This window comes from Columba livia, chromosome 18 (assembly GCF_036013475.1).
Source record: "Columba livia isolate bColLiv1 breed racing homer chromosome 18, bColLiv1.pat.W.v2, whole genome shotgun sequence".
Lineage (NCBI taxonomy): Eukaryota > Metazoa > Chordata > Aves > Columbiformes > Columbidae > Columba > Columba livia.
The window spans coordinates 10,465,260-10,488,519 of record NC_088619.1 but is presented as its reverse complement, the minus strand read 5'-3'; the positions used below and the strand labels follow the sequence as shown (position 1 = coordinate 10,488,519).

At 42.7% G+C, this 23,260-nt stretch overlaps 1 protein-coding gene and 2 non-coding genes across 6 annotated transcripts in view; 1 reads left to right on the top strand and 2 right to left on the bottom strand.

Moving 5' to 3' along the window:
• The window catches only part of TEX2 (testis expressed 2), a 42,118-nt gene extending 20,623 nt beyond the window's left edge, over positions 1–21,495 (top strand). For all 4 annotated transcript variants that reach the window (XM_065034115.1, XM_065034114.1, XM_021295294.2 and 1 more), the window contains exons 3-12: positions 2,328–2,528; positions 4,093–4,429; positions 5,551–5,795; positions 7,672–7,821; positions 9,092–9,191; positions 12,934–13,066; positions 16,862–16,984; positions 18,111–18,320; positions 18,526–18,646; positions 19,472–21,495. In XM_065034115.1, the coding sequence (XP_064890187.1) occupies positions 2,328–2,528; positions 4,093–4,429; positions 5,551–5,795; positions 7,672–7,821; positions 9,092–9,191; positions 12,934–13,066; positions 16,862–16,984; positions 18,111–18,320; positions 18,526–18,646; positions 19,472–19,594 (1,743 nt within the window). In that variant the 3' untranslated portion in view covers positions 19,595–21,495. The remainder of the gene's footprint in view (positions 1–2,327; positions 2,529–4,092; positions 4,430–5,550; positions 5,796–7,671; positions 7,822–9,091; positions 9,192–12,933; positions 13,067–16,861; positions 16,985–18,110; positions 18,321–18,525; positions 18,647–19,471) is intronic.
• A 703-nt stretch (positions 21,496–22,198) lies between these two features.
• LOC135575814 (small nucleolar RNA SNORA50) lies at positions 22,199–22,335 on the bottom strand. Its single transcript, XR_010467111.1, has one exon. It is a non-coding gene; the product is annotated as a small nucleolar RNA SNORA50 (small nucleolar RNA).
• A 162-nt stretch (positions 22,336–22,497) lies between these two features.
• Positions 22,498–22,560, bottom strand: LOC135575813 (small nucleolar RNA SNORD104). The gene has a single exon (XR_010467110.1). It is a non-coding gene; the product is annotated as a small nucleolar RNA SNORD104 (small nucleolar RNA).
• Between the last annotated feature and the right edge of the window lie 700 nt (positions 22,561–23,260).

Here is a 23,260-nt window from a genome sequence, read left to right as displayed (position 1 = left end):
GCGTTTCACAATCAGCTGTACAGTGTTTCTCTGTTACAAAATAATTAGGAAGTTGAGTGTGGAAAGGAAACCGTATATATGAGGAGGGTTGGGAGTAATGCAGTGTGGTGTCTCTTTCATCCTGACGGTTGACGAGGTACTGTCTGAAAAGAAAACCCCAAATATTTGAATTTTAAATTGTCTTTTTGTTTTTGGGCTATTCCTCAAATACCTGAAGCAGCAAATCTCTTCCTTGTACAGAAATCGCTGTGTAGGTTTCCGTACATAGCAAACCCCACAGAAGTGCCAATGCTGCTTCTCATAGCACAACCATCAGGTTATCAGCGACTGAAGAATCTCTCCAAGACTTTTAGTGATTTCCAGCTGCCTGAGGTACTGAATGTTCAAAATCCAGAACTGACAGAAGATAAATACATTTACAGCCGGTTCCATTTCAAGCAGCATGTTAAAGAAACTTCAGGCATACTCTGAGCTTCCTTCTTGGGTACCACACACAGCTGGAGGTTTCCAAATAACATCCCAGCTTATTACAGTCAGAAAAGGGGCTCGTGTGGTGAAGCTTCATGCAAAGATCCACTTCCCAAGTATCCCTTTCTCTTGGTGCCAGCCCGTGTGGTCTTCAGCCGAACCGCCTTGCAGGAGAAGGGAATATTGAGGCAGCGTTGTCCATATGTTTGCCTGGCCGCAGGCTCCAGACTTGGGTGTCTGAGCTAGAAATAGCCTGAGATCGGAGCCGGGGGGGTGGGAGCCGCTCCAGAGATCTGGGGCCAGATGGAGATTGCAGTTCTGCACAGGGCGAGTGGCTCACGGTGGCTTTAGGCAACGCACGTGATGTCCTTGTGCTTCAGTAAGTCCAGCTGGAGTTTCTGGCTGAAAATTAATTGCTCTCTGCTCAAAGATACCTTGGTTTAATAATTTCTAGGAAGGAAATGGGATGTGCTCGGACATACATCACCCCTGCTGTGCAGAACCTCGATGGTTCATAGAAAACTTCATGCATTTTGTTTCCTCTGTGGTAGTTGGATGTAACACGGTGTAAGCAAGAAACCCCAACACAAGGCTTCTTCAAAGAGCATGTGTTGGTATATAGGTTATATATTTCTGTTCATAAAAGAAGTGGTCTGCTTTGGAGCTGAGCAAAAGTAAACGACTTAATCTTTCCTGAACATAAAAGAAATGCTAATTTATCAAGGCTTTTCAGGATTTATAGTGAAAATGGAGCTAGATGTTGGAGTAAGCAAAACCTACATATCGCTGTTACTATGGCACCTGAGAAAGTGCGTGCTGTCTGCTTTGAGAAATTGTATGGCACTGAATGAGCATTAAAATAAATATTACATTTCTGTGTGGGGGTGGAAACTTCTTAAAGTGTTGCAGTAATTTCTGGGTTGTTTTGCATAAGGTAGTTGGAACTTTTTTGTTCTGAAGGATACTGGGGATGCTCATTCAGCTCTCCCCACCTCCCAGTAGCAGATGCTCTCTCCCTGCTATATGCACCTCGGTGTTTATAAAGATGCCGTCGTACTTTATGCTTTAGGGTATGTCTAAGTCTCTCTCCTTCACGTTCTGTTGACATTAATGAATACTGAGTACTCCAAATTAAGGCTTTGATGCGTAGGTGGAAGTAGGTACCAAAGTATGTTGTAGGGCAGGTTAAGAGCAGGAAAATTTGTCCTTGAATGAGTGTTCTGGCTCGTCTTCTGCCCTGTTTATCATGTTCCATAAGCCGATGTTCGCGGAGTGCCTTCGCCCCATGGTGAGAGCTGGCACGTATGGGCTTGTCGTGGCAGGGCTGCTTTGGGTGTTTTCTGCTTCTTTCACTGCACAGAAATGAATGAAATTTAATCCACCTGTGTGACCGCCGTGTCGTAACTGGGCAGTTACACAACATGGTAAATCGCGTTAAACCACACTCCAGTGTGGTCTTCCCCTCAGTCCCAAACTGTTGGTGGTTAAGGTGTCCGTGCGGTGAGCAGCCGGGCTTTTTGTTGGTGATTAAAGGTGAGTGCTGGCTGGGAGCAGCGCTGCCCGTGTCCCCGTGTCCCTTCCCAGTGAGTATTTGATGAAGATGAGGTGGGAGAGCGCTGTGCTACACACACAAAATTATTGACTGAGCAAAACAAATCATGCACTTGCGATACAGTCCTCATCTCATGCTCTGTCAGTTTGGTGTTACCTCATTGAGGGCGTTTACTGTTTGTTGTATCTGTGCAGTAAATGAAACAACTTTGGCAAAAGCTTGGTTAATTATTTACAACTTTTACATACATGCTGTACTTGGTTTTCCAGCAGCTGAAGAGCCTGCTAACAAGTGTTGTCTTCTCTAGGGATGGATGAATGAAATCTATAATTATGATCCAGAAACGTACCATGCTACATTGACTCACTCCGTCTATGTGCGACTTGAAGGAAGCACCTTACGGCTTTCAAAACCCAATAAAAATATTTCTAGAAGGGCTGTGTACAATGAGCCAAAGCCTGAAGTCACATATGTCAGCCAGAAAATATATGAACTTACAGAGAGCAAGGTGAGTGTGCCACACTTTTATCTGATTTTAACAAAGAACACTTTGAAACTTTTTAATTTTGACATTTTTTCATGCCTCTGGTTTGATCTGCCGGCGTCATGTAAATGAAACTGTTGATGTGACTAAATTGCAAAAGATTGTGCTGGGGAGGAAGATTGAGCAGGATTTAGATAACATTACGTATTTACACAGTCAGGGAAAAGCCAGGTTTTCCTCTGCACTTCAAAGCAGAAGATAACACTTGGGAGTTCAGAGAATTGTTCCCCTACGTGAGATTAGTGCAGGCCTGTTCCGAAGCTTACACCAGAACACACGATCTTTGGTTGCCTCTGTGCTGAGGCAGTTCACATGACGTTTGCATCTCACGTGAAGAGGGAACATACATTGTACATGGATGTAAGAGAGGCGAGCGAGAGGTGGCTGGAACAGACTTGCTGTGGGTGCCCACCATCTAGGGAAGGAAATTGGGATTTTTGCAGCTGGAAGAGTGAATGAAGAATAATGCTGGGGCAGTTTTCCCACGTGGTATTTGCCTCCCTGAAATCTGTGAAGAGTTGTCACGTGAAGTTGTCTCCATTGGCATTGCGTTAAGTAATACATCTTTAATGTGCTGCATCACTGGAGAGCCTCGGCAGCGCAGATGGAGGAGGAAACCGCTTCAGTTGATTGGGATTTAGGGAGAGAGGGACCAAGGCGGCGGGCAGGAAAACCTCCCTCGCTTTCCCCAAGTCAGGACGGGAAAGCATCTTGCTGTCAGCTCTGCTTTCTGGTAGAGGAAGACGGTGAAAAAGATAAAGCAAAAACGTAGATTCCTGCCTACTGCAGATTTGTTTTCCCATAATGAAGACAATCAAAACTATCACATGCTACAAGAGCACTTGACTGGGGATTGTTCCCCATGGTATCTTAGAAAAATTTCCAGTACTTCCCCCCTCACCCCACACTAAATTGGTTACAGAAGTGCCAAGTTCTTTGAATGTAATAAGCAAATGATGGCTATTCTGCAAAGTAATTACCCACCATTTTTAGAGAACACTGTTAAGTTCAGCATCTAGATTAGAATCTGCTCTCTTATCACTCTTACCATCACTTCCGTTGTCTCAGTTCTCTCTGAATATACAGAATTTGGAATATGGTTATCGGCAAATCATTCTTATTCCTAGATTCTTACTTAATGTAACTATTGCCGACTTCAAACACTCAATTTCACGAGGTGGGCCTGACAAATTGAGTTTTAAAACTTGGTTTGGATTCTCATTACCAACCACATGGTGACAGAGATAAGGTTCTTGGTTTTACTATTTTTTCTCTAACTGTGAGAATACGATCTTTTAAATGAAAACTGAGTTTCTCCACATGATTGTAGAAGTCTGAGCTACTTAAATGGTCTTTGTTTTCATTTCAAGGCTCACCAAAGACCTAGTGACATCAACCCCCTGTAAGCTGAGAGTCAGTTAAACCCAACAGATGCGATGTGGGATCTGTATCTCTCACGTTCTTTATGTGACTAGAAACATAGAAGATACAACTGAAAAATGATGTAACCCTTTAATTTATCCTTCAGATTTCCCTGGTTCCTAAGAGTCTGGCACGAAAACGGATTTGGAATAAGAAGTACCCTATTTGCATTGAACTTGCTAGACAGGAGGACTTCATGGCCAAGGCCCAGACTGATAAGGAGAATACAGAAGAAAAGGCAGCTGCTGAAAAAGTGGACTCAAGCAGTGAAGAATCCAAGAAGCCTCAGGATGGAGCGAAGTACACTAGCCAAAAGGATCAAGTGCTTTATCTCTTTGGGAGGACGGGCAGGGAGAAGGAGGAATGGTTCCAAAGGTTCCTTCTCGCATCCAAGCTGAAGTCTGAAGCAAAGAAGCCATCCGCTTTATGTGGGAGCAAGCCAGGTATTCAAATTCCATGTTCTAGTCAAAGTGTCTATTAAAAAAGAAGAGTTATGTTTTCTAGGTGGTAGTTATAGCAACGGTGGAGCCATAGTGATCTTTACAGACAAATAATAGTAAAGACACTCTTCTGTTCCTTATCTTGGCCTCACATTCCCACCTTCCCACCCTGCCTTTTCCTCTCTTGGCTGTATGCCCTCAACTATTCTTACTATTTTTAGGCTGGTTTATGTGAATACACTAGTTTTCAGTGACTGTAACAACTCCTGTCATTTTTGTTCAGTCCTTTTTGCTCCTCTCTGTACTGCTGGAACTGATGTCAGTATTTGCAGTGTTTGACTCAGTGCTCTTACTACGTGTTCTTCCTCCTCTGTCCTTCCTTCCACTTCAGTCTCCTGTAAAGACTAAAGCGCTTCCTCCTGGGTTAATGCCACAAGCAAACACATTTTTGTGTTTGAATAAGTCCTGTTACCAACAAACGTGTTAGTCTACAGTATTGATCAATGTTTGAAATATTAATTTAAAAACATGCTCTGATATAATTTTAAATCTGAATGACTCATGCTTTTCCATCTTTATCTATTCCCTGATTAAAGGTTGGTTAACATCATTATTTCTGGCACATAACTTCTTGAAATGCAAATGCAAAATTAATGGCTAATTAAAATTCTAATGGTTTCGTGCTTTTGACAGTCCTTTTAGTTGCAACAGTCTATAATTATTTTTTTTTATTTTAAAGTGTGGTTATAGGTACATTTGAATCACCTGACTTTTATTTTAATCATTCCCTAGCAGGGCTCTTGGGAATTCTGCCATATGTTGTACGTATGTGAGTGTCCGTGTTTAAATATGCTATTGATCAGCTGAGTTTTCCAGTCACACATCCTGCTGAGCACTGAATCATACCAAATATTGACTAACTTGGGTTTAGGACCACCTAAGCACACAGCAGCGGAATTGACTTTTACCCTCCAAAATGAGAAAGCGCTGCTCTGAACGGTCTTTTTTCAGAATAAATTAAATCCACGAGCTAATTTTGTTCCGTTACGTGTTTGATCACACTCTCTGCTGTTGGACTGTCAGGTTCCTTTTCTGTTAAACGGGTGTTACTGCTTTGGATTTAGGGATGTTGGCGCCGCTGGGCAGAGCCGATGGCCAGCCCGGGCTCACGCACAGCCGCAGCAGCAGCAAGGGGAGCGCGGAGGAGATTGCGTCCCAGCCGAAGCACAAGGACCTGGCTGGCAACGTGCGGCAGAAAATGCTTCTGGACTACAGCATTTACATGGCAAAGTGTGTTCCACATGAAAAGAAAAGCCCTTCGGGTAGCCCTGTCCTCAGTGCAGACAGCAGCCCTACAGCTGTGAAAAAGGTAATACTTTCCACCTCAAATATGCACCAGAGGTGGTGATATATTTTATCTTGTTGAGTACTGCTTTCAAAATGAGTTATGTAGAAAGGAAAATTAATTTCTTTAACTATAGGTTAAACTTTTTATCAAGCCGGTGTGGGTTTTCAGGCTTGCCAGTTCCCCCTTCACCACAGTTTCTTCTCATTTCTTATCTCCCAAGAACATCTGTGGTTTTTTCTGGCTTTGGCAGTGTCTTGTACCTAAAAGATTGTACAGCTGAAGGCAACATGGCTGTGGATTTTCTTCATTGGGAATGCCCAGATGTGTCCTAAACATTGGTCCAAAAAGAGCCTATATTTTACGCTTAAGATTAAAACAAACAGAACCCAAACAAATCAAATGAAATTCCACAAACCCCAAAACTGCTACTTCCCCATAGTAGTAAAAAGATAATTTTTTCTGTGTATATTCTAAAGTAGATTGAAACAAAAGCACATTTTTGGGGTCCTGGCTTGTTGAAACAATTTAAGTGGATTTTTTTAGTACTTGGTAGTAAAATTGATGTTAATTTTCGTAGGGTGAGTGTGTCTGATGGTCCTCTGGCTGTGGCTTTGCCGGGGGGCAGGTTTTACTGCAGTGTTCCTGCTGCTTGGGGTAACTAGGACAGAAATGGAATTGGCTCTTGTATAGACTACAGATTGATTTGAACAGTCTTGTTCAAAAGACATAAGCCATGGATAGATGGTTTGTATGGTTTTTCATTTTTAAATGTTTGGTAAATGGCTGATGTGTTTGTATTGTCAAGTATGTAGCGGTGTGTTAGTGAACAACATCTATAGCTCTAATTCTTGGGCCTCTTGGACTGCGTTTGAATCACTCTTAATAAACAGAACCTTAGCGTAAATTATGGCACTCTTAATAAATCAATCCTTAGCACTAACTACAATCACCATTCATTTAAAAGATGTAGTTTATGTCATGCATCTTTGCTGCCAGACTTTCATACGATGTCCAGAAAGGAGTAGGAGGCCACGGTGTAGCATATGAATAAACACATCTCGTGTTCCCGCAGGAAAAAAGCTGTTCTAGCTCCCGACAAGCCCTGAAGCAGCGATGCGGTCGCTGCTGAATCTGGCACGTGTCGGGACTCATTCTATAAATAGCAGAAGCGTGCCGGCAGGGAACCTGCGTCACAGCGGAGCCGCGGCCCCAGCGACCGGCGTGGGGCTGCAGCCGTGGGGAGCAGCGCGGCCAGAAATGGGGCTCAGGGCTGTGGACCTACCTGCCTGCCCTTAGCACTGCTATTCTGCTGGCTTCAGGAGTTCTGCCTGGGCTAACGTGTTTTAATGCAATACGTGATAGCATGAGTCAGAGATGCGACATCTGAACATCTATCTCCGAGTGTTTTGAAGTGGTTCTCAAGTAAACCAAGACATAATCCTCTTGCACTGTAAACAAAGCCTTTAACGCAGAGAAGGAACAATGTGGTTTCCTCAATCTCACATACAAACCCTGGAAGGAGGGATGTGTTTTCCCTGTACTGCATTTGTTTATCATCTATTTGTGATGTTTCTGAACTGAATTTAAGGATGTACAGTTGAATCTTGTTTCCCTATTTTTTGATAAAACAGAATAGAGTAGCTGTTCTTCTAGATCCTGTTGTGAGGAGAGTGTTTCTATTACAGACCCATTTCTGTCTGCCCACTCTGGGCTTATCTGCTTTTTCTGCCAGAGGTTAAATTACACACAGCTTTCTCATCTCATTGTCAGAGCTGAATCCATATCTCTGCAGCCTCATTCACTCTGTTGCACGTCAGGGTGATGACAAGCAAGCTCATGTCAGGGCAGCTTACTTTATAGAATTTACGGAGCTGAATAACCTGCTCTGTGTTTTCAGTTGCCAGATGCCCATGTGGAAGCTGAACAAGAGGAACAGGAGGCCTGGGTGAATGCTTTGCTTGGAAGAATATTTTGGGATTTTTTAGGAGAAAAGTATTGGTCTGATGTAGTGTCAAAGAAGATCCAAATGAAACTCAGCAAAATAAAGGTAACTAATCTGGAGATGTGCGCTGTGCATGCCTTATGGAGGAAAACAAACACATAGCCTTTGAGTTTAAAAACAGTGGAAGAAACAGTTATTTCATACTTACATGTAAAAGATAAGTAAATGCGATGCAGAGCTCCAGTTCAGCTTTGCTAACCACTTCACAGTAGGATGTTAACTTCTTAGCTTCAGTTTCAAATGAACTACAGCTGCATGAACTGTTTGTGTCTGTGCGCTTGTATTACTGTATTTGCTTTAGAGAAAACCAGAACTGCTTGTCAGTTATGAAATCTGCTTGGGGAAACAGTAGATTGCCTCTAAGACAGAGGAGACTGGAGAACCGCAATTCTAATGTGCCCCTGTTAACTTCAGACTTGCACAGCGGGCAGGAGAGGTCGGTGGGTGTGAGTCAGGAAAGAGCTGCCTGCGGGTGATGGGGTGTGATTGTGCATCAAGAGCATGAGCTCAGGGGTGGAGGGACGGCTGGTGCCTTGGAGTGACTTCTGGGTCTTCCCTTTGCATTCTGTGACTTCTGAACAGCAGCAGTTAATCACAGGGCTGTGCAGCTCCTGATGTTTGGGGAGGAGTTTGCCTGTTCCTAAAGGCAAAGGAGGATGTGGTCTTGCTGACAAACGCTCTGGAATTGAGCTGCCAGCACCAGCTGTGAGATAGTGTTGCTTGTGCTTTGGGAAATAAGCAGTAACCTAGTTCTGCCCTGCCTGTCTCCGCAGTTGTGACAGCAGGGTACCCAAACAGCGCCTTGGAAACAGTTCAAGTGGAAAGACTGGGAATGGGGGGTGGATGGATTTTAGATAGGTTAAAGCACCGTCTGTTCACAGGAAACAGAACTTTTATCAATTATGGTAAATAGATACCAAATCACTATGTTTCTATAAAATATGTGACTGAATTTAAAACTCAAATGAGTCTTTGATTTTTATTCACAGTAAAATAGGATTTACACTTCATTCTTGAGCTTTTTACAGACTTCGACTAAAAAGGATGCTGGGGGTTTAAGGTCAGCATCCGAACTCTGCGTAGTTTTAAAAGCATTCCAAGTTCAGATGCTGAATTTCTCCCTAAAGTATAATTTTGAAACAGATAACTGCAAAATCCTAGAACTGGAAGAAATTTCTCCAACTGTATTTGTGTTCTTTCACTGGTGGCTTTTCAGCTCAGTCCATTCCTTAAGTTTAATGACCTTTCTTCTCTCAGGAAACAATGATGTTTAGGTCCATAACATGGGTTTGATTTTTACACTCTGTTCTTTTAGTTGCCGTACTTCATGAATGAGCTGACTCTAACTGAGCTTGACATGGGGATAGCAGTGCCCAAGATCCTTCAAGCCTTCAAACCCGCTGTTGATCACAGAGGTAAAATACACGTAACTCAACGTGGAGAAGTTTCTAATTGGTCTAAAGGGAAATATTTCCTTGGAGGGCCTGTTGCGGTGCAGCTTTGGATTGCGTGGCAAACAACTTACTTTTGGTTTAAACTGCTCTTTCAATTCTTAGATGAAGATATCAAAATCATTTCTAGATGGTGCTAAAAGCAATAAGTTGGTATTGAGATGATAGGAATTTAATTAATTTACTGGCCAGCAATGAGCCAAACTTCCGCAAGTCTCAGTAGCGTATTTAGAACAATAACAACAAATATGAACAGGTAAGTAGCTGAAAATCATACCAGGATCAATGTTAACTAGCTATCCTTGCACAGCATTTCTAAGGGAGGAACAGATTATTGTGTTCATGTGGTATCTTGGAGTGTGAGGACGTGGAAAGTGCAGCGGGTGCTGAGTTTGAGGGTCTATTCTATTCTATTCTATTCTATTCTATTCTATTCTATTCTATTCTATTCTATTCTATCCTATCCTATCCTATCCTATCCTATCCTATCCTATCCTATCCTATCCTATCCTATCCTATCCTATCCTATCCTATCCTATCCTATCCTATCCTATCCTATCCTATCCTATCCTATCCTCTCTTCAAGATCGTAGTTTGACTCCCTATTCTTCATGGTCAAGCAACAGGGGTTCCCCAGGATGGGGAACTTTGATAGAATTCAGCGGTACGTCGTTAGCTAATGAGCCAGTTTCTGCTTAGAAGCATTTTAGTCTTCATTTTGCTCATCTTATGTAGTTTGGTCCTGATCTTTTTAAGGTTTATTTGACTGTGTTTTTGATGTAAGACTCATTTGTCTGCCACTCTTACTACACTTCTCTAACTCAAATAACAGTCATCATCAGACCTTTGCAAGAACAGCAGATGCATGAAATTTAGGAGGAAATAAAAAACACCTTTTTCACTAATGTTAAAAGTCATGCCACTCAAATCACTGACTAAGAGTGCGAGAAGGTTCGTAAACTCTAACCTTGCCCTTGTAAAAGTGTGAGCAGAACAGGCTCTGCGGAATTATTAAAATTCTCTTGGACGTACATAACTAATATTGCCTGTTGTATCCAAATGCTATTTTTTGCCTTTATCTCACTCGAGTCTTGCAACTCTTTGGGGAAGAGCCTTACCTATAAAACGCTGGGTACTTTACTCTCTTGAAAGTACGTTTTCCACCGAGTTTTATAAACAAAGCCTGTTTGAAAAGAGGAAATTGTGTTGCTGAGGAACAAAAACTATCTTTTAAGAGAAATAAAAACTGAATAGAGGGAATAAGCTCGTGCAGTTCGAGGAACTAAACCACATTGCTGCTTCTTGTCATGTGGGATCTCCAGCGGCCTCCGCTGTTCCCAGCAGCCAAGTGGCTCCACCACTACCAGAAATGTTCTTGAGTTACAGAAAACAAAGCGAAAAGCTTTTAAAAATCTTTACATGTGTGATGCTTGCCAAGTGGTTTTGTTTCTAAAGAACGTAGCTCTGGGGCTCTGGTCGGTGTTTCCCTTTGCATAGAGTTAAACACCTTTTGGATTTCTTTCTCTGCTCTCGTAACTTTAGTTGTAGCCCACGACTGTACTTGTGAGTCGTGAGGTGGGATTTAGGAGACTGAACACTGAGTTACCAGCAGCGCTGAGAACAATCAACTCCTTCAGTTTCTTGTTCCATTAAACTGTGATGCACAAACATTTATGGCAGAATTTGTAATCCTTGTAACTTCTTTCATATCATTGAATGACATGTGAGCCCTTAGTAGCTGAGTTTTCGAGAGCTACCATTGAACCATTACTGAAATAATTTGTTTTGCTCTTGTACTTAAAAGGACGTGAGCAAAGGGGTGATTATTGGAATTGCTTGTTTTCATAAGGATAAATGTATTTGTTGGTAAGTAAGAAAGACCCAGGAATAAACCAAACATGGAAAAAGAATCCTACAGCTTTAGGCCAGTACCTGAAATCAACACTTTTAAGTGTTTTGTTTTACAGTGCTTGAGACAATTTGTTGTTTGAGGTGGCTTTTTGTGAGGCTTTAGAACGCAGTTACTCATTGTGATGTACGTTGTTCCATCCATACGTTTCTACCAGTGCTTGATTATGAAGAAATATTCTTTTTGTTATAGCGCTCCTCTAAGTAAATAGGTTTGTTAACAGACAATGTTAGGGAAAAAAAGCTTGTTTCTGTTAATACAGTGCTGTTTGGGTGAGAGCATATGCTGCAGCATTTACTGTACTTCTGTCAAGGCTTGGGAACCAGAGAGCTGAATGAATGGTACCATCTGCCCAATTCTTTGCGCATTCTCCCTCCTCTACCTCCCTTTTTCCCTCTGGAAAATGCGTATGAATGTTTTCACCCAAAAGGAACTTTCCCTCTCAGTAATGGCATCCTTTGCTTAATTTGATCTACTGTTAAAACAGCACTGACGTTTGAAACGTGCTGACTCACTGGTTGTCCCAAAGGTCTGCTTAGCTCTTCTCGTTTCTGATGATTTTGCTGCTGTTTTGTTACTGTAAAGAGGAAAAAACCTTTATAAGCTTGTGTTTGAGTTGTTGCATTTTGGTTTAAAACAGTATTAGAAAAATTATATGGTGGAAAAGAATAATTTGGGTTAGTAAAGCAGCAGTTTGCCCTCAGTTGAGCTTCCAGCGTGGTCTCATAGCGTGTCAATGACCTGGGCTCCGGTAGCTGGGCATATTTCTGTCAATATAAGTGGGTGGGATTGGGACAATGACATTCTTCTGATGTTTTAGCAGGAAAGAAACCAGTTGGTTTTTAACTGAGAAGGTGTGTCTTTTCTAGATGAATCAAACCCAAAGAGCTGTTACCATCAATTGCTTCTGAAGAAGTAAATAGAAGGCATGAGTGGCTGATGTGGCAGACGCTGGGAGGGCATATTGTGTCTGCAAAAGGAATGTGCATAATCTGTGCTTAGTGGAATCTGATTTCTGATCTCTGGATCACAAATACCTTCCAGCTTTTTCTAATCTGTGACACCGCAGGGTGCCACTTAAGAGGCAGAACCTAATCTCGCAGTTATTCCCAAAACAATTCTTTTAGTGATTGCGATAAGCAAATAGTCTGCCCAGACAATAGGATTTAACAATACCACACGTCTAGAATGGTTCTAAGTAATGACCCTGTTCCCTGCAAGTCATAAGAAGAATTTCTATAGAGGAGTTATTGAGCGAACCTTTTTGTACTGTGATGCACCATTGTCAAAAGTGAGAGAGGCCGCAGGTTGTGATGGGTGACAAGCGATAGTGCTCTGGGATTTCGAGTTTTGCTTCATTTTGCACAATGTAATATAGAAGTGTCCCCATTACTGTTCGGCTTGGAGCAGTACTGTAAACAGTTTGGAAGTGAATCCCTGATTGTATTCTATTTTATTTATCTTGGTTCAGATCTCTTAAGCAGTTTAGTTGTGCGTAAATCACACTTCTTTTTTAAGCTCGTTAGCTGTGCTCGCGGATCTGTCTTTGAGTGTGGCTTTGATTCATAGCTGAACATTCAGCTTTGTTCTATGAGCTTAATGTGAACAGAAAACTTGCTTTGGTAACCTTTTAATTATTTGTGAATTAATGACATAATTGGTTGATGAAAAAGTAGCTTTTCTCTTTGGAAAATGTGTGATGTATAAACTTTTTCTAAACAGGTTTTGGCTTGACACTAAAATGAAGTGATTCTGAGTGTTTTTGAAGTAACTTTTTTTCGCTGTTGTTCATTTCAGGACTTTGGATTGATTTGGAAATGTCCTACAATGGATCTTTTCTAATGACCCTAGAGACCAAGATGAACTTGACCAAATTGGGCAAAGAGCCACTTGGTGAAGCACTTAAAGTTGGAGAAATTGGCAAAGAAGGGTAAGATATTGCAATGGTAGAATCAAGCGAGGGCTTTCATGGTGAAAAAGTGGCATTTTCCTTGTATATATACAATCCAAGTGAAATGCCTATAGATGAACTAATTAGAAAACACACATACTGGGGCTGATCTGACTTGTGTTTGTGCTTTCCCTCTCGTTTTTCTGAGACTGTTTGAATTTCATCCATCTGTCCATTTGTATTAACCTGGTGAGTGACACCCCTGGAATCCCCAGCCCGTCAGCTCCCGAGTGCCGATTCTCGTTGTGTGTCGGAAACCTGCCGCCTCACAACAGGAGGTGGTCTCTGATTTAGTGTGCAACCACTGCAAATCATGGAAATACTATCCCAATCTGGCCGTTTGTTTAGATATGAATAAAATGTGGCCTTTCAGAATGAAGCTACTAGACCCTTTATATTCTCATGGTGTTGCTCTGGCCATTTATTCTGAGATATCTTGAAGCAGTATGTAGAACAGCACTATGTTACACTGCAGTCATGACAAGAAAATAGATGTGAAAAAACTAATGGCTGAATGAGCTCATACACTGGTAGAAATGCAGAGGGTTTAAAATTGACCTGGACTCTCGTTGTCACTGCTTGAAATGAGTATTTCTGAATTTACATCAGTGTAATTGGTAGGTGTGAATTTTGAAAAATCCCTTTAATCTTGTCCACCCAAAACATGGGGGATAGAGAAGGAAACGTCTATACAAATCAAATTCTTGCTTTTCTTCTCCATGCCTTTAGGATTTTCATTGTGTATTTTTATCTGTCCAGTGTAAGAACGGCCTCAGAAATAATGAGTGAATGCATTGATTTAATATTTAAGAATCAGCTTGGTTCTAGCTGAGCAATAGGCCCCCAGCAACGCAAATGTAAATGTCTGTAGCTAAGCAACCAATTACTTGAAGGTACAAGCATTAACTGTATTGCTCCCTGCACAGGGCTGCGATGTTTCAGATGCTCGGGGCCAGGTCCTGTGCCAGCTTTACATACAGAGCAGTCTAACGTATTCTAGTTTGAATGAGACATTTTTGGTTGCTCGGTTGTCTTTTTTCCCCCCTTAAATACAATGGATATGATAAACACAAAGACTTGAAGTATGGAACAGTGTGATTCTCATCTATGCTTTCCATTGTGTTAATTTCACTGGGTTTTTTAATTATCAGTTAACAATTGCTGTGACAAATCAAACCATTCTGCATGCGGTCGCATCCACAATCGAATTGTCTGTAAGTGGTGCATGGTGGTTGCTTATGGTAATTTTTATCCCTCAAGAGCCTGGAACAAACAGCTTCTTGAGAAGCTGTAGCCACAAACTCATGTAAGAAAAGCATCTACTCATCCAGCAAGAGGAGGGTGGGGAAACCAGCCCTGAGTTTTAACCGTTCCTGTTCTGTGCAAACCGAGACAAACGGTTCAGTGTTTCAGTCCATTCTGCTGTTCTGCTGTGTTACTATTTGAAATAAAAATGAGGTGTGCTGTTAGACAGCTTGATAATGCTCTTGTGTCTGCTCTCAGGAAAATGCAGCTCTCAAAAAGGGCAGAAAATAATTTAATTGCCAGTTTTGTAAAATAAAAAGCAGTAGCAGGTTCTGCCATACTGGAGATTAGGCAAATGCAGACAGGCTAACCCAAAGTTTTCGCGGTTTCTTACCCCTTTTTGCTGTGTTGTGCCAAACAAATTGACAAACGGCAATTCATAAAATACTGTTCAATCTGCTCAGGAACAATACTGTAGCTACAGAGTGTTTTTCTGCCAATGTTTGTGCCGTATAAATGGTCCATTGTATGCAGAGATCCCCTGAAATCGCACTCAAGCTTATTTATCGTTGCTTTGTGTAATGGGAGGAAGTCTCGTGGCCTGAGCCAGAGGGTGCTGGTGGAGGCACTTCGGAGGGCCCCGACACATTGGCGAATAAAACACCGTCTTGTAAGAAGGTGACACCTTTGAGAGCCTCGAAAACGCACTGGAGATGCTTTGAACTGGGTGATACGCGCAGGAAAGTGAAGTGGGGTCACAGCCAGGCAGAAAATATGGAGTTTGAATCTGACCTAAAAACCTGAACTTGTCTCTGAGAAACGGCCCCAGCGTTGCTGTTCTGGACCAGTGACATGAACCATGTCCCCGAGTCCTCCGGGAGGAGGTTTGGTTTGCTGTGCCATTTCACTCCTCCGCAGGTACAAAGTGCATCTCTGGGTAAGAAGAAGAGGTTTATGATTCTGATTTTATAGCCTGGGTAGCAAACTCTTCGGCGTGGAGAGGCCGTGGCGCCGTGTCCGGGAGCTGTACTCACCTCTCATCTCACCTTAGGGCTTTGTGCAGCAACTACCAGTCTGCTCTGCGTACGGAAGAGCAGACAGCAGCCTCAGCCCGTGCCCTCGGGGAGGTTATTCCGTGCTTCAAATACATTTCCAAGAACACCCGCACAGAAAAAGCAAGAAAACACAGCTATAAACTGTATTCTGAAGAAGTTGTAGAATATTGTAGTCCCTAGAGCTAAACCCATGTGCTTTTGAGGCTTTTGTATAACCATTTCAAGCTCTTGCATTGGGTAAAGATTTGTTAGTAATGAAGTATATTCCCTGCATCCTTCCCTAATTTTAATCAGTTTAAAAGACTTGAATTTTTTCCTGTGTGTACATAAATTCTTCCATAGTTGGAGTCTAGGAATTAGTTACTACTGTGTGATATTTTGTACCCCAAGAGCAGCACTTGTTTGATTCTGTTACTTTATTATTTCCCCTCTTCTTCATTCTTCCCCTTATTCCCTCTTGGGTTCTTTTCAGAAAACGAAACAAAACGTTAAATCCTGTAAACATCATTTGCTGTGTAGCTTAAAAATTCACAAGCCCGGAGGTCAATTTCCCTATAAATATAGTAGCAAAAGGAGTATTTCCAACAAAGATACTAAAGGGAGATTATAGCCTCAATTTGTACGGGACAAAAGTATCTCTGCAAAACATCTAAGAAATATTACTTCCCAGGGTTATGTTAGATGAGTTGCGTTAATAGAATTGCCTTTTTTCTACTCAAAATTGGTAAGTGATGACACACAGGCTGAGGTGAGTCATGAGTCTGATACAAGGTCGCTCTGCCAGTGCGATCCTTGTGTTTCCTTTGGGAGGCAGGTGAGCAAGATCTGCTTCTCTTGCGCTTTGCACACGTTGCCATTGCTGGAGATACGTCCAAGCCGCAAAAATTGCAGGTGTGTGAGTAGACAAAATGGAATTTATTGACTTGGGTTAAAAGTGCTGTGAAGATAAGGTATATACGTTAGCACTTGAGTTAATGTCTCCGAGGGATTCCGGGATTCAGTCGGTACATGATGTTTAAATTCGAGTCTTGTGTTTGCTTTTAGTACAAGACAGAATCGTATGTTCTCACCTTTCAGTTTAAAATCGTGTTATTGTCAGTGTGTTAAGAACAAACAAAATTTGTCCAGCCGACGTACTGCTCAACTTTCATGGGAAGCCGCAAGCAGCAACAGAGGTGTTTTCAAATGTGTTTCAATTAATCTTCACATTTGATTTGAGTATGTAGAATAGTCGTTCCCCTGCCATCCCCTTCTGCGCAGGATTAGTTCCACTGGAGAAAACAAACGTTGTGTTTTGAAGCTAGTTCTGGCAGACTGGCTTCAGTTCTGTTATTTTAGATGGAGTTTATAAAAAAAAAGTGAAGGGGACATTTCAGAGTTTCCACTAGAAATACACGTAGTGTCAGCCAAAGCTGTACATGATGAATAGCTATTTAAGAATATTACATTTGACCTGGAAATCGCATTGTTTCAGTTTCAGGCCAAGGGCGTATTGTCTTGCAGACAGCGATGAGGAATCCTCCAGCGCTGGGTCTTCGGAAGAGGATGATGCTGCCGAACTGGCGGGAGAGAAGCAGGTGACTCCAGGAGCAGAAGGGTGAGCTGTGTGCCGTCTTGGTTAATCCTTCCCTCCCAAGCTCCAGACTTGGTGTAACCAATACCTTGGTCTGGCCCCGTCGTGCTCATTGTTGCTGTGTGAGTATATCCAAGCAATTAAGCAAACACAAGTCACCCATTTCTAGAGCAAAGAGCAGCAATCAGGCGGTGAGTACAGATGGAAGGAAGCTGCTCTGCAGTGCTTTCCTGTGCTGGGAGCATCGTCCACGGTGACCTGTACAGCGCTCCCTTTGACATCCCGATGGGGTTATAGAGAAAGCAGAGTCTTTGGGGCACAGAACCTGTGGGACTGTCCCCAGCGTTTTGCCTGAGCCAAGAGCAGGATTTTGTGTGTGAACTTTGAAACGCTCTGTTCATATACAGCATTATACCCACGCTGATCCTGCTGATCCCGTATTTCCAGTGTGTTTTTTTTCTCTAAGAACACAACTGTTACTCAATCCCAGCTTCTTGCTCAGGGTTTTGTGGTTTGTTGTGCTTTTGTTATTCCCCTGGAAGGCTTTGCGTGTCTCGCTGTGCAATACTGCCCTCCCGTGCCCTGCAAGAGTTTGAAAGAGAATTCCCAGCATCAGTTTTGCCACGTCATTCCTTGGTTTGGCTGCTGCCCTGATTGTTTTATTTTGCTTTATACATCTGATTGAAACAATGTCTTGCAATGAGCAATCTGTAGTAACACTGAAATGTCTCGGACAATAATGTTTCCTATGTCTGAACACATCTCAGTGATTTTTACAGGGAGTATACCAAAAGGCTCCATGACATATTGAAAATACTCATTGGAGTCTCCTCAGAGTTTTATTCCCAAAAGCTTTTGAAATCTGTGTGATGAGTTGTTGGAATTATTCCAATGGATGTGTTTTTCCATCTTTAAAAAATACAATGATCATATAAAGAACCCTTAAAGAGAACAAAGGATTTTTAAATACAATACTGAATTTCCTTACACCTCTCAAAAATCTGCATTACTGTCCTATAGAATCTTATGAGTAACTGCTGTTTAGAATTTTTATATCAAAAAGTATAATGATTTAATAGGAAATCCATGGGTGTCTTAGCAAGGTTCAAGGTAATTACCTTCATGTACTCTTTCTATTCTCCATCTAAAGGTATGTTGGAGGACATCGGACAAGTAAGATCATGAGAATCGTGGATAAAATTACTAAGTCAAAATACTTTCAGAAAGCAACAGAGACTGAATTTATTAAGAAGAAAATTGAAGAGGTGTCCAATACTCCATTGCTGCTAACAGTTGAAGTACAAGAGTGCCGAGGAACACTAGTAATTAACATTCCACCTCCACCTACTGACAGGATATGGTAAGGTGATGTTTCAGGTGTGTGTTGCCTAAGGAACTGCTGCTAAAAGGGGTTAAACCCCCCTTTTTGAAAGGGATTCTGGAAGAGATGCAATACAAACTAGTTGTAAATGAGATGAGAACTGTTATTAAGAGAACACTGGCAGTTCACACATAATAAAATCTGTTCTGTTCATAATAAAACCTGCTGTGTCTGCTCTCCTAAGGTACGGCTTTCGGAGACCTCCCTACCTGGAGTTAAAAGCTCGGCCAAAACTTGGTGAGAGAGAAGTGACTCTGGTCCATGTGACTGACTGGATAGAGAGGAAACTGGAACAAGAGTTTCAGGTGTGTTTCCGTTACGTTTTCATTTCCTTAATTGTAGTATTAACCAATTAGAGTGGTGGGGTTTTTAATTTTGTATGTCCCCTGTTTCATTCAAGACTAGTTGGTGTCCTCCACCGCTCTGGTCAGTGGAAAGAAAGGCTGTTAGGAATTCAGCTCAAACTGACTTCTGGGATGATCTCAAAACCATGTGTAGATTTGTCTAGAAATCTGGTTTAGCTCTTGCCAGCAGTATTTTAGAGCTGAAAATGCTGTTTCTTTGAAATAGGTACCATGTCAAAATTTGTGCTACTTAAATAACGACGTGATCCTAGGTGTTCTTAGATGACAAGAAGGCCAAACTGTTGTCTAGAATTAAGAACTGATGAGGCAGTAAGGTGTCGTGTTACTATTTCCTTTAAAATGATAATTTTTAGAAATCGCATTGACTGTCGTGCAAAATGGGGAAAAAACCTACAAATTTACAAATACTTGTAGGATAGGAAAACAGCTGACTGTCCAGATTAATTCCAGACCCCAGCCTGTACAATCAACCAGAGACCAAATGTGCTTATTTCATTATAAGTAGTTTGAAGGTGTGTGGGCACGAGCTGAGAAGGCAGCAGAGTTCAGAAAAGTTGGTACATTTCCTGTAGTGCTATTCGAATTTAATGGAAAGTACAAAGTTTGTATTTCTGAGCTTCATCTACAACCGTAACACAGCTAAATGGCCTCAGTACAGGCATCGACTCAAATAATGCTGGACGCAGGAACCTTTTATCTGGAAATGACGAAGCCAAGGTTTCAAGTGGCATATGAAATGTAACTTAATTGCCTCTCTTTTCACAGAAAATCTTTGTCATGCCAAACATGGATGATGTTTATATTCCTTTAATGCACTCGGCCATGGATCCCCGCTCCTCCACGTGCCCTCCTAAAGACCAGGTCGCCGAGGCGCCCGATCAGCCGTGACGCGCGAAGACTCTTGCAGTTTACAGTATTACGAAAGTTATTCTCATGGTTTTATAAACTGTGCTGTAGTTCTCATCCCTGTGCCACTCTGCCCCCAAGGACCGCCCGTATCCAAACCTTTGTGCTCACTTGCCTGGTGGTTGTTCTGTGCACTTCAGCCACATGAAGTCTCATTCCATTAAGCAGTTGATTTACTTTTGGGTTTTAACGGGGAGGCTGAGATGACCTGTTCTCTGGGGGAGGGAGGAGGAACCGAACTGTAATAGATCAAGGAGCTTATCAACACACCTTTTGTTCAGCTTATGTTTTCATGCTTTGTTAATGTGCATTAAAGCGTTGAAAAGTTGTTTGGCAGCAAAGGAACTGCATGCCAAATGGAAAAAAGTCCTAAATAAGGAATGAATTTATAAAACTGGAAGAATATTTTTCTTTCTCAGGCAGTTGGAGGTGTAGAATGAACTGTTTTATGTTCTTTCACTTCTGCAGTCAATAGCTTGTGTCAAGCAATCGAAATACGAAATGCTTTCAGGATAAAAGAATGTAAATTGGATGTATAGGTAATATTGTGATTCAATGTGGTATATACATATTACTTTTTTCATACAGAACTTGTGCTTTTTTTGGGAAGCAAGTAGCCATAAAACACACAACTATCAGTGAAGGTGGGACTCTCAGATTTTTGCAAATGGAGAGAAAAACGTCGGTAAAGCCATGAGACCAAACCATAGCAAGCCGCCTTATAGTGAGGTACAATCACCTTGGTTCATAATTAATTCTGAATGTTTCTAAAGACATGAGCACACACATGAAGTGTCTGATACTGCACATGACCAGAAGTACTTGGCCTTCTGTGTACAGAGCCTCCTGCTACAACTGAACACACCCGAGTTTTTCCTTAGAGGACAGTTTGTTGTGAGTCTTTTCCATTGCACTGTGTTTACACACGAAGCCTGGGGCCAAATTCTCAGGTTACAGCTGCTCAACCAGACGTCAAATCACTTGATGTTTGTGCAAACAGCTGTGACTGGAAGATTTTGACCCCCATGCATTGTTTTTTTGGACTTTGTGGTATAGGAACTCAAGCGTTGCAGTTATTCAAGCTGATCGCGATGTAATTGAGGACTGTTTCTGCTAATTAATGGCCAAAACTAAGGGAGGAGGGGGAACTGCCTTTTATTTCTATCTGGTGTAATGATTCAAGACTAAATGTATGCAGTAAATTTAATATTTGAACACTACATATCCACTATTTAACACATGTAATATTTTTCTGATACTCAGTGTTGCCAACTGTTCATTGATGTCAGAAAACGTTTTAGTTTACAAAGAAGGTGAGTTTTGCTCTCCTTTTATAACATGATTTGCTTTTTTTTTTTAGGAGTAATTTTTTAAGAACTTTTTTGTATGTTGTGTTGTCACATATGATGTAAATCAAAATTTCCATGTATAACTTGATGATTTACCATCTCTAAATGAAGCTATTATATTGAAGGTTTTTTAAACAGCACCTTGCCTGAAACATAAAAGAAAACTAGCATTTAATATATTTAAAATCAATTCTATATTTGAACACCTATTTTGGTTACCTTTAATTAAAATATTAGCAGGTTATATTTGTTACCTGAACTCCTCCTTGACCATTCCAGGCTGTGTCTATTCTGGGGTTTGCTCTGATTATGTAGGCATTATTTGCCTTCCATAAAGTCTGCATGTCTCGTACGCAGGTCTTTTATATGATTTAATTTCTATGTGCAATAACTGAAGTCAGAGGACTAGATGCACTAATGTGTAAACAGATTTAGACTTATTACACAAGATTGTCATATTGCACTTCATAAACTGTGGGTAGCTACAATCTGCTTGCTTTGTTTTATTAAATAAATTTATCCCCTGTCAAACAACTACGTGGTTATTTCTGTGTAGTACTTACCTGCTACCTCTTAATAGTTGTTTTGAAAACTTCATTAGGAAGACACTGTGCTACCTGCTTTTCAGGTATGGATTAAACAATGCTGAGGCTGGTCCAGCTCAAGTTGAGTATTATTACTGGAGTGAAAATAAACTCCACTGCAGCAGTTTATTCACAGGAGGAACCTGCTTTAAAAATGTTATTTCGTTTTACCTGTGAAAGCCTTGGAATGATTACCAGGTATGGATGCCGTTTTCTATATGCAAGAAACACTATGCATAAGTCTACCCTCCGTGGCTGCACCCAGCTAGTAACAGATGGAAAAAGAAGCTTTTGAAACTGCTGCCGCAGAGAAACAAAGTGATCGCTTTGTTTCAAGTTCTAAGACACCCCCACACCCGCTGTTTTTCTCCTTTAATAACCGGTTTACCTTCACCCAATTGCTTCGCTCCTGCAACAGCAAAGCGGGAATCCCACAACTTAAGTCGCAAAAGCACTGGAACGCCCTTTACGAACCGAACCCTGAACTACCCGAGGAACGCTGGCTCAGTGGGCCAGGCTGGGTTAAAATTGCAAACCAACCCGGGTTCACCCTGGCACGACCCTCCCGTTGCAAGCACCAAGCTCCCTCCGCCGCCTCCCGGGGCTGCGCCGCCGCTTCGCTCGGTGGCGGCGGCGCCGGGCCCACCGGGACGAGCTGTCACTTGCTTTTAAAAGGGCCGCCCGGGCCGGGCCGAGCAGCCCCAGTTATGAACAAGCGCTTTGCTGTCGCACTGCAGCTTGGCCGGCGGCGCCGCGGGCAGGGCACCCCGCCGGGTCAAAGGCAGTGCGGGGAAGCAAGAACCAGCCGGACACGTTGGCGCTGCACACAGCTTTATTCACCAGGCCACTCCCCGACGGCCGCCACACAGGCCCTGAAAGACACAAAGGGAAAGGGGGTGGTTACGGACGCTGTGCAGCGCAGCCGCCCCGCGGGGCGGGCGGCAGCCTGGGCGCTCAGTAGTAGGTTTGCTTCATGCGTTTCAGCAGTCTAACACGTGTCAAGAGACATCACCGCGGCCCGGCCCGGCCCAGCCCGCCCGTGCACTCGCCCGCTAACAGCACTCACCTTCCCCCACCGCGCGGAAAGAAAGGCCGAGCGACCGCCTCGCTCCTTTTTATAGCACTCGGCACCCCGCCCCTCTCTGTCTCGTCCAATAGGAGTTGAACTTGGGACACTTGCTGATCCAAGTGCGCTTGCGCATGAGGGTGGGCGGGGCCGTGGGCGGGGCTGTTTCCCTCAGCGGTGCGCCGGGCGCGTGGCGCAGGCGCTGCCCTGGGAGGCTCTGGAAGCGCTTCGGGAGCCCGCGCACCCCGGCGGCTTCATTGGCCTTTTCAGAGACAACGGTGCTCTTTTCTTTAGTAGTTTGTTCTGGCACCTTGTTCTTCAGAATTAGGGCTCAATATTAAAAACGTAAAAGCTTAGGGGGGCAGAGCTGCCACCTCAGCTCCTCGGTGTGCGCGGGTAACGCGGCTCCTCCCGCCCACCGGGCCTCCCGCCACCTCAGCTCCTGCTTTGGACATGTTTCCTACTTCTGTGAAGCAGCTGAGAGGGACTTGTGTTAAATAACTACAATTTGATCGTGGCATACGCGCTGTTTGCGCAACTGGAAAACTCCTTGGTGTGAAGTCCAGCTTAAATCTAATAAAATCGTAGGTGAAGAGGGCAGGACCAGAACGGCGCCGTGTTCTCAGGGGAGGCCTCGGTTCTTGCACAA